Source organism: Phaethon lepturus, unplaced genomic scaffold, assembly GCF_000687285.1.
Source record: "Phaethon lepturus isolate BGI_N335 unplaced genomic scaffold, ASM68728v1 scaffold44782, whole genome shotgun sequence".
Lineage (NCBI taxonomy): Eukaryota > Metazoa > Chordata > Aves > Phaethontiformes > Phaethontidae > Phaethon > Phaethon lepturus.
Window position 1 is genome coordinate 3972 of NW_010523458.1, and position 11628 is coordinate 15599.

At 47.1% G+C, this 11628-nt stretch overlaps 1 protein-coding gene across 1 annotated transcript; it reads right to left on the reverse strand.

Moving 5' to 3' along the window:
• Positions 1-631: 631 nt before the first annotated feature.
• On the reverse strand, positions 632-10870 carry UHMK1 (U2AF homology motif (UHM) kinase 1; the record flags this gene model as incomplete). The annotated part of the gene is made up of 7 exons (XM_010282126.1): positions 632-857; positions 1339-1427; positions 2386-2484; positions 5675-5751; positions 6696-6790; positions 7589-7780; positions 10578-10870. Coding segments are annotated over 7 exons (992 nt in total), but the record flags the coding sequence as incomplete, so codon positions are not given.
• Between the last annotated feature and the right edge of the window lie 758 nt (positions 10871-11628).

Here is an 11628-nt window from a genome sequence, read left to right on the forward strand (position 1 = left end):
TGCACACCCCAGGCATACAAGCAAGTTCAGCTGACTGCAGGCAGCATCACCCAGACTGCCTAAGCCCAGCATGCTATCTGTGCCAGGTCAGATGGATGGCTCTTCTCGGGTCACAAGATGGTGACAGGGTAATGCCATAGGCTCAGCAGATCTGATTTCACTGCCTCTATCTGCTCTATGTGATGTGAAGACTTAAAAGTCTTCCTGGTCTAAATTAGAGAAGATGATGCTTCTAGTTCTTTATTTACCATAGATATCAACAAAAGGCAGGGAAGCCTTCCTCCTCTGCACTGGAGAAGAACACAGGAATTACAGGAAAGCTTAACAAAGAAACTCTCTCCAGAGCAACATCAAGTGCTAAAGCTAAGACTTTAAATGGTCTTGCTTCACTTAAAAGCGCTTGCCAAGATCCGCTCGGCCTCCCAGGCTCCCACAGTCACCACTCCTGCCACCCAAGCGCCCGCCGGGGCAAAGCCACACATCCAATGTAAACGAGCAAGCACAACACACACACAAGCACACGCTGAAAGCCATCCCAGCCTCCTCTGCACATCACAAAGCAGCAGTAAACGTTTCAAAGCCCAGTTAAGTCCTTTGCATCTCTCCTTCACAGATGACTCAAAAGCAGGGCTAGGAAGCTCTTTTGTACATTCAACTGTAAAACATGTGAGGAAGAGGAGCAAGACAACTCTCCTGATTGTTGCTACTGCCTACAGCAAGTTTTGGTACAGATATCCTCTCTTATAGGCACTCAGTGGGTAAAACGTAGCCACAACAAACTTGCCATCAAAAATCTTTCCAGTCAGCATTTTTTGGGCAGCTTTGGAATCACCAGCATTTGCATATTCAACAAAGACCTGAAAAAGAGAGGAGAAATAGGAGAAATAGGACTTCCAGTGCAGTTTGCCACCTACCCTCTCCCACTCCTGCAACTGGGAAACAGCTCCCAAACAAATTTTTCGCCTCTATCCTCTGCTGAGCCCAGAGCAATGGAGCTAAAAAAGAAGGAGCTACACCTCTGAACTGGAGTGTCACCTCTTGTTCCTCATTTCTAAAGGCATGTTTGGTAAGGTGGGAGAAAGTATGATGATGCTTTACATCCTCAATGCTTCCTCTCCCACCCACTGGTTTCTCCCCTCCCATATCCTAGCTCCTCTGCTAAAGCTGTTTGGGGACCTCCCAGGTTAGGCAACCCTACATAACCGGGAAAGAACCTGTGCTGCCCTTCAAGATAAACAGCTATTTTTAGCACTGCCATCAGCCAGGAGATTTCCAGGAGCTGAGCAGCAGTCCTGAGCATACGTGGGAATACACAGCCTCTTCCCTCCATTCACTTACTTGGCCTTTACCAGGATTCTCCTTTGGAATAAGCAAGGAAACCACTGGTCCATATTTCTGACACTCCTCCCTTATGTCTTCCAGGATATCTAAGAAAGGAAAGAGATAGTTGTCTTTTGCTTTGCAAACCAGGATGAGCCAAGAAAGAAACGAAGGCCAGATGAACACATCATGAACACTCAGTCAACATGTAGTCTCTTCCTCTCAATTTAAAATAAACAACTGAGACATGCCACAGCAGAAGCTGACACTGCTTAATGGCCACATAACAAGACTAAGTGTCTGAACTGAGGCTCAGGAACACAGACCTGCAGGCAGCGAATCCCCAAGAGCGGGGCTTGGAGCACATGGACAGTGCTTTTCTTTGCACACAAAGCCTGGCCTGACAGTTGCTAAAACATTTGGGATTTGTGAATGCTTTTTTGTTGTTGTTGTTATGGCATTTGGAGGAGGTGAACTAAAGTAGCTGCCACAAACACTGCTTTGTGTGAGCAGAACCCAGCCTTTTAAACTCATATCCCCAGAGCCCTGCAGCTTTTGCCACGCACATGGATGTGAGAGCAAGCAGAAATCCAAATTCCACCGACATGCCTTGCCACCTACCATGTATAGTTTTTATACAGTTTAAGAACTCCAATGAGATACTTCAGTTCTCTGCTGAGATCTTAGGTAAGTTCACTAACAAACTTCTGAGGATTGCTGGTACTGGGCTCGAGAGTCCTGCGCATGTCCAGCAGAAGCTCAGAACCACAAACACATTAGGAGGTCTGTGGGCATTTAACCAAAGAAGCAAATAAACTTTTTAATATTTTTTAAAATCTGGGATCCTTCAAGAACTCACTGCAAGCTCTGCTTTCTGTCTCAATATCTTAGTCTATTCTCTGTTGGTGCAGTTGACCCCCTTGGTACCAAATCTCAGCTGAGCAGCTCTTAGTTTGCTGCTCTTACGCCTATTGCTCTTCTGCTTGCTCTCACATCCCCAACACCACACAAAACAGAGTCTGTAAGACAATATTGCTGTATGGGAATTGCACGGCTTGCACCAACCTTCATATTCTTCTTCACACTGCAGTGAAGCATCGCTCAGAACATTTAGCAGCCTCAGCACAGGCGTGGGGAGCATCACCAAATCTTCGATATGGGGAGCTGTTTGACACCCACAGAATTAGAGAAAAGAAATCAAAGTCCAAAGGAGCAAGAAAACAGGAAGTTGACTCAATACGCACTACCACACGCAAGCACTTACTGCTCTTTGCAGTACCGTTTTGCTTCTCTTCATTATTACCTGCATTTACAGCCTGTATTCTCCCTGTTTCCAACTTACCTGCACCTCTGCACTGAGGGACTCTTCCAAAGGGTTCAGTACACTCTGCAATTATACTGAGGCCAGCACCTGAAACTGCTTTTAAAATTACAAAGCTAGCAGAAATTACAACTAGAGTTATGTCTACTTAGCTCAGATTCAGAAATTGATGTGACCTGAAGAGCTGTGCTAGCTGAGCAAACCGGTGCATATATATGGAGAAGATGAAAAGAACTACTCTGCAACCTGCCTCTCCTGTTACTGCTACCAGACGAGCTGAAAACAGGCTGGCCAGCTTCTGTAACTCCAATTCTTAAGCTATACTAAGGAACAAGCCTCAAGTCTCTCTAGCATATCTTTCAGTTCTTCCCCAAACATCATGTAAGCCCTCCCCCCTTCAAAATTCAACTGCCATGCCCTGTTTTGAAGACCACCACACAATCTTGCAACAGAAATGGGGAAAACTACCTAGTTACTTAAACAATGCAGTGCTATAGAATAAGGCATGGCCACAAGAGGGTGGCCACAAGGTGGCTGAGCAGTGATCCTGTGAACAACTTCACAGAAGCAGAAATAAAGCCCGCTGTCATGGGGCACTTGGCTCTAGAAAACAGGCAGCTCCAGGATGGCCTTGAACAGGGTTGCGTGGATACTGTTGTGGAAGAAGGGAACAGTCAAGGTGGACAGACTAACTCCAAACTATGAGAGTCATGTCCCAGAGGACACCCAGTCCTCTTGAAACTCAGACCAGCAGGGACAGTGTCACTTCTCCAGGGACAAAAAGTTGATTTCATGTTCTTGAAAGGGACTGGCAGGCCAGTCATGACCTTAAGATCTGGGAGTCCAACTTGCAGTACTTGGAGAGTGTTAATGTTTTTATTAGTATTGGCACCTATAGTAGCCGAACACAATAGCTGTACCTCACAGTTCTCACACTTGACAGTGAGAGAGGAGGGAGGATACGGCTCCAGTTCTCCAGTCTGAGCCCTCTGACTATGTTTGCAAAGATAGCAGGCTCTTATTTCCTTGGAAATACTTTTCCAGTACGGTAGGTACACAATACAGATGAGGGAGCTGACATCTCTGCCAGGCGCAGACAGAAGACATTGATTTCATAGTGCAAGAGGAGATGACAGGCAAGCACACGGACTAAAAATCTCCTCCTGCCTGACATGGAAGAATCCTTATGAAAAGCTTAGAGGATGAAAGGTCTTATCAGTCTAGATGTTGCCCAGATGACGCTCAGGGACAGCCCTTCAAAGAAACGTGCTTCAGATAACCAGGCATGTTCCAGCTCCAAGCGAACCTCTTGGACCATTCTTCCACAGACAACATCAGACGAACCGGGGACTAAAAGAACATTTAAGTGTCACCTCGGTCTTATATGTTGCCCCTTTTATTCAAGTAAGTCTGGCCATCATTTCACATGTCTTTCTTCAGAGAGGGAGACAAACCAAGCCCCAGGACTCAAAGCCACCTCGTCTTCCTGTAACCAAGTGACATGCATTTCTGGCAATACCCTTCTGCCCTAGGAGGTACTTTCTGCTGAGCCCCTCTGCTCCTCTTCAAAGTGCCAGGTGATACTAACCACACTGACAACACAGAGGAATGCAGCATGCAAGCAGCTCAGGAAAGAAGTTGGTGAACTGGAAAGTCAAGACTTGGCTGTAAATGATTAGGAAAGCCATTTTCAGCTGTCAGCTCTGCACAGAACTACCATGTCCGAATGAAAGGCAATGACAGATAATTTTCTGACTTCCTGGGAAAGCAACAGTAAATGCTTCTTTGTGCAGACAAGCTTATGTACAAGTCTGGCAAAGAAGAGAACCAGGAACTAAGAAATATTGAAGCTGTTGTATAAACTTGTTGCACTAACCACAGAAGCACCTTCTTAGATACAGTTAGAGGTCTGTGTGTTTAAAACTAGACCAAAATGCACTGCTGATGTACTACTCCCTCTGCTCTAAAGCGATACTGGCTGAAGGTTCAGCTCCTTCCATGGAAGGTGGCTTTGATTACAACAGTCCCAGTTTCTGAGATGCAAGAGAAGTCTGAAAACAGGAATGAGTTTGTTACCTTTGCCTAATACACAGGAACGGCAGTATCTTGACGTGACCTCAAGAGGCAATACTTAACCTTCACTGCAAGGTACACCAAGCAGCTTAAGAAAAGCAGGGCTGAGATTCAAGGGAAAATGCTAGCCCAGCCAAAATCTGTATGCTTGAAGGATTAATTCACCCTGCAGAAAAGCTAGACACAGGGTTCTTCACTGGTGTTCTTGAAAGCAGGCAAGCTCTGGAGAATGCTACCATGTTGTTTTTGGAACAGAAAACAGGGAGGGATACGAGCGTAAACAGGGCAGTCTCAGCCCATCTTTTGCTGACAGCCTGCAACCCACATGGGAGGGTCCTGGGGAAACAGCACCATTTCATTAAATTGAAGAGAAAGTGCCAGATCAAAGCAACAGTGACATGTGTCTGTGACCTGCCACACAGGCACCAGAAGTGGCAGGCCAGTCACTGCAAAAATAGGCTCGCACCATGAGAACACACTGGGACTATCCGACCTGTGCAGAGGAGACAGCAGCAGATGCTACCACCAGCCACTGCCCCGTCACTCGCATTCTGGGCTTCTGAACTGGGAAACTCTTGGCATAAGAAAAACCATCCACCTGCCACAAATAGTATACCGCACTCTTCAAAAGCACCTTAACGGTCACAATATTAGGCAAGTGCCTTGGTTATTTTTTCCCCTCAAATGAATGCTCTGGGCAGTTTGACCTGGGCAGAATTTAGTGGGAGTCCAACCAGGGAAAAGCGACAGCCCGCAGGGCTAGAGGAGCAGGGCAGCACTGAGAGCACAGGCCTCGCTCTGACCTGCCTGCTGTGGTACCGCAGAGGGCTGGCGAGCGCTGCAAAGAGCAAAGGAGCAGCAAGGAAGCCAGAACCAGAAACAACAGAGTTTAACTGCACTCTGTGCTGCTTCCAATACATGCTGAGAAAGTCGCGAGCAGGGGCAACGTGCACAGCTTACCAAAGGGAATGCTGAAGAACGGGCTGCATAAAGCCTTCTCAGCAGAGGCTCGCTTTCCTTGGTCACAATGAAGCATGCTGGAAGAGAAGAGACACCCTTATGCTCTTGCAGGTGATTCCTGCATTGACAAATTCAACTCAGGCTGGAAGCCAGTACAGAGGAATGCCCTATCTTTGGGGTGCTTACGGTACAAAGAGAAGAGTGAGAAGCACGTCTTCCAATTCACAGCTGAAGCACACCAGAAGGATCTCTTGAAAGCATTTTGGGTATAGGCTACAGTAGGCTTTCCTTCTCGATGTCTCTCAGCACCAAATGATGGAAGTTGCTCACTTACAAGTTCACAAAGAATGCTGCATATTCTGGCTCCAGCTCCCCAGACCATTCAGTCCACACCTCAGGCACACATGCAACCTCATGAAAGTGATCGCACACTGAGGAGCTCCCACATCTTTCCACAAATGGGATTCAAAGCAGCTAATTGCCCAGGGCTTGCCTGAGAACATCCCCTACTCAGCTTTACCAGTGGCTCCCGATGCTATTTCTGCCAGGTTGTGTCCTCATTCACTCTGTAGCCTCAGAGCAGAGTCACAGGACAGCAAAAACCATCCCCTCGGCAGACCTCTTGGTAGAGAGCTGCACAAGTGCATTTGAATCTTGACAGCAGTGGAGAAGCAGCACTGTCTGCCCCCCTTCCTCATTTCTGACAACACTCCCCTAAAGCAGCAAAATCTCCATTTTTCTCCAAGTATAATCTCACTGGCAGGAAGTGCAAAGCACTGAAACAGCAAATGATGAACATCATGACTAATATTCTTTATGTGCTTAGTCCAAACTGTGCCAAAATCGGAGGAGCTGAAGCGTCTCTGCTAATGTTTACACTTGTTACTAACATAGTGGCAGGGAGATTTTTTTAAAAAGAAAAAAAAAATGTTAGGTGTGTAGACACTAAGTTACCAAGAGCAAGGCATGAGACTTTACAGAGTACATCTTTAAGCAACAGTTAGTAAATATGATAAGATACCTTTTAATAAGGTCTCTGAGGTGATAAGCTGGAATGGCTGAATTAACCACCCCTTCACTGGCAAATATGCGATCAATGATGGCAGAACTGTTTGTCTGGAAAGAAAAAGAAAGAGTGCTTAGGGAGAAAAATAAAATACCAGTGCAAAGCTTGCAATATCCCATCATTTTCTGGACTGGAAATAGAGGCCTCTGGTACTATGGCACTTTGTGAGAGATCCCCAATGCTCCAGCCTCACATGTTAAACAAGCAGGCCCACATCAGATTAAGTTTTTCCCATTTGCCTGTGCAGAAGCTGGAAATTTCCATGTGCAGGCAAATTTGCTGTTACTGTGGACGTTATGATGCTGAAAGTATATTCTTACCGGGAAGGGGAGCACAAAACAAAACTATTTCATACAGAACAGAGCACAGTCAGGCTCCACACTCACAACAGAGAGCCTTCCTCTTGTTTTCTCAGGATATAGACTTAAAAGAAGATCCTCAAATTAGAGCTAAAGTTAGACTAAAACCAGCAAATCGTTCCTCTGTCATTGTGCTGCTGAACTAGCTGGCAGCCATCAGCCATCCATTTCGTTCTTCCTTCTGTGCCGCACTATAGGGAGGGCAACTCACCTCACAGATCTTGGCAAGACACAGGCTCCAAACAGAGACTCCTTGGAACCCTCAGCGTTCAGTAACATGAACACAGGCAGCATTCAGACACGCCAGTCCCACAGGGCAGGTGGGCCTTTAAGGCTCCGGAACCTTAATTCTCAAGGCAATAGGATTACAGAAACTTCCTGGAAACACTCTCTAGTTGCCAGGTGCTACCTCACAAATCCAGGTTACAAACAAGAAGCAGGCGGACTTGTTTGGTGCAAGGAAAAATGCCTGCAGCAGCTCTCACTCACCTTCCATTCCTGAGATTGGACTGTATGTTTCAGTTTCATTCCTGAGAACATTTCCAGTAAAACGATTCCCAGACTCCACAGATCCACAGCAGAGGTACACTCCGTCTCACTCTGGAGCCCTGCCTGTGCCAGGCAGTTCTGCAGTTCTGCCTCTGGAGCCCGATACCCGTCTGTTTGAATATATTTCACATCCTATGGAAGATCAAACAAGCACAAAAAGTCAATTTTCCAGATTCAGGTTCTCCGTTCTATCCTTAAATGAGTTCACAAAGGCCTTTCCAAATGGGTCACCAAAATGACAGAAAGCACCGTACAGCCATGTACAGTCATGTTAGGCAGGCACACCCCATACTGCTGTGTTGATGAGGAAAAAAAACAAGACTGTCTGGAAGAGACAACATCTCCCAGCAAAACAGCAGGCATCCCACTAACATCTGATCTCTCTGAAAGACAGCCCTGCTGGGAGGAAGAGGCTCGATATCACTACAGACTGGCCCGTTAACCTCTCATAAGCGCAGAAGACTCTAGAAGTTTCAGGATCAGGGTCAAAAATGCACAACATGCACCCACGCTGGCTGCATGAGAGTACAAACAGCCCAGTCTAAACAGTGAGGATCTGTAACAGCTTCCATTATTCAAAGGATTCAATTCTGATGTTCTCTGGAACAAAACACTAAAAGAACGAAGCAGGCACCTAATGCTCAGACAAGGAAATTATCAAAGGCACTTCCCACGCACCTCTTCCTTCCCCTCCCCGGCAGCCAGCAGTGCTGCAGCAGTCAATACTGGCCCGGTTGCCACGGCTGGCAGAGTAAAATAAACTGCCTGCACGCTGCCTGCTTAAAAGAAAACAGGAAATTATAGAATCACACAGGTGCTGGCTGGAGGGGCTGCTCTGAAGGTCTCCAGTCCAGCCTGCTGCTCACAGCCAATACCCTACCAGTCAGTGGTGGCTTTGGCTAGCCAAGTCTTGTGAGTGTCCAAAGACAAACAGCATGCAGCGCCTTTTTAACACGGGAGGGCTCATTTTAGACACACTGCTGTGACTCAAGGAATGACAGAAGAATATGCAAACCTACTTCCTGGATAAGGCACAGGATTGGGAATTCTTCCTGGGGAATATATTGAAATCAAAATTATCTGACTGAAAATAAAGTTTACAAAAGACATTTTCAGGCAACAGAACGGAAAAGTGGCTAATGAACTTAAAAAAAACCTGATACACAAATTGCTCATCAGCATCCCTCCTCCTATCAGCAAAGAGCAGAACCTCTAGCATGGCAAAAGCAGGAGTTCAGCAGCCCCACCAAACAACATTTAGAGATAGAGAAAACACCGTGGCCATTGCCAGCAGCAAAAATTGTGAGATGAAATTTCACTCCTACCACCTAAAGCATTTTGAGAGATGTAAGTGACTAAGACCTTGCTCTATGTGCGGCCATTCTCTGTTAAACAGTAACAGCAGGAAAAGTTATGCAAGGATAAGCTTGGCAGAGTTGTCACTAATGAAAGTAGCATAGTCGTGACTCCGATAAGGAAATCGTGCAACGTGTGCTGCAAGGCAGGGGTGGTGAGGAGAAGCTGATACCCAGTGAACATTCAAAGCAGGGTCAGAAGGTTCACCCATATAGCCAGCATATTTCTGAGAAGAGGCAAAGGCAACTCAGCACAAAGAAAGCAGATTGGAAGGAACCAAACTGGAAGGAAATAAAACATCTGGATCAACTATTATGAGGCAACTCACAGAGCAAGCAGCAAAACACAGCCCTGAATTCAGAAAAAAACGTATCTGCATTAGACATAGGACACCAGGAGAATGTTTTTTGCTGATAGACAGCAACAGATTAGCAGCACAAACCAGCACTCAGCCAACAACGTGGGAGAAGTGAAGAACAACATGGAGGAGTTGTTAAGAAGTACAGATATTAAAAACCACTCCTGCACCAAAGAATTGAGAGACAGGTCACCCACACAATCCTCAGATATTCACAGATCAGTGGGCTGTACCGTCAATACCAGGTAAACCAGTAAAGAAAGTATATGAATTTAAAACCTCTAAATGAGTAGAGTGCATGGAGTAGGGACAAGCCAGAACAACATGTGCACAGAAAAAAATCATAGCTGCCCATCATCCAGTGATTAAAGGCAAATTTGCTAAGAGGCTACCTGATGAAAAAGCTTTACTGATATCCCTCACAGGCTGTTACTGAGAGAGGGAGGGATGAAAAGAAGCTCTATCAAGTCAATGGCAGAACCTCCTGAGCCTCTCTGCTTTTCATCAGAGAATAAAAAGGGCAAGGACAAACTTACAAAACCCAGTATCACCAAAACAAAAAAAGTGACAGCATGAAGAGGGAGTGAAAGCCCAGCAAACAGGAAAAGCACAGCAGAATAGGCAGAGATCTGCCCGTGTCAGTAAAGAACGGACACTGCCTACCCACAACCAGAGTATGGGCTTTCGTCAGCACAATGACATGGGAAAGAAATATCCAGACTTCCTGAAAAAGGGAAGCTGCTGAAGATAGAATGAAATTAAAGATAAGCACAAGGATACTGCCAGAGATAATGCAATTGACTGGGGAGGCTGATGGCGAAGCCTGGATTACTACTACATATGATAAGGGATGATAAAAGGAAATTCTACATATCTGGGTGCTCCCACGCATCTGACTGCATAAAAACTAGTAAACTTTCCAGGAAGCTGAGACACCACTTTTTTCAGTGCATCATTAACTTTGGAATGCGTGGTCATGTGTAGCACAAAGGCTAAGACATCAACAGAAACCAAAGACATGCAAGGAGAATGGGAACATGAGCTTCTGTTTCTGGGGCCAGACAACACTTTAGCCTTTTCCACGAAACCCTCAGCATCAGCTCAGCTACTACTCTGATCAGACCATGCTGAGTCCTACACTCATGAGCCTAGAGCATCACAGACCCACACAACTCAACACAGAGCCAACTGTTTCAAGAGCAGCATGTTCCAAACCTGATTCCCCTCTTTGAAGCTAAGTCCAAAGTCAATGAGCTTAAAGCACTCCTCCTCTGCGCTCCACAGGATGTTGCGTGGCTTGAGGTCTGCGTGCACGTAGCCTTTGTGGTGCAGGAAAGCCAGGGCTTCGAGAACATCTCGGGCGCAGTGCTGGATCATCCACATGGAGCAGCCCTGGTTGCTAGAGTGCAGCAGCAGCTCGGACACACTGATGTCCAGCAGCTCCAGCAGGAGACAGCGAGATGGGCCATTCGCAGAGTAGTGGTTGGTGAACACGCCGTACAGCGTCACTAGAGCGAGACACATTGACAGGCATTGGTAATGAGCAATTACATGGCCATCACGTTCCACCGCTCTCCACTACTGCCCAGAAGACCACAAAAGCTGCAGGAGGCAGCTCATCTGTTTCACAAAGTGTGATGCTCAGAGATGGAGAACCAAACTTCAGAGGGAAGCGGCAAGGGAAAATCATCCATGTCACCCCTACAGGCTTCAGAGGGTAGGCCGGTCTCACAACAACCCACCAGGCTCTGCTAAAGCGACAGGGCTGGGTGCTCCTGCTCAGATGGACAATCTCTGGGCCATGGATAAGCAGGTCCCGGTGGGGAAAATGGAGGTCGCACCACTCTTTTTGGGACATGTCAAATCTCTTCCTGAGACAAAGCTAGCCAGTGAGAACGCAAGCTCTGCCTGGGTGTCTAGGTACATTACACACTGACAAAAAACAACTGGTGGTGGGTGAACCTGGGGGCTTCCAGCCTGATGGGTGGGCTTCCTCCCTTCCCAAGCCCACTCCCACTCACGCAGGCAGCCCAGGGGCTCCTGCCAGAGCCCGGCAGGCCGGCGGGCTAGCAGGCAGCACAGCTCTCACCCCTCGCAGCACAGGGGCAATCCAGGCAGCCCTGTCCAGGGAGGACTTCAGGGTTCTCTGCTTGCAGCGCCCTACTCTGCCTACCAAGAGGGTGCCCGCCCTGGGGAGGTGACGGGCAGACCCCAGGCAAAGAAAGGGGTGGGGAACCTAGGAGCCTGCCGCGAGGGGGTTGGGAAG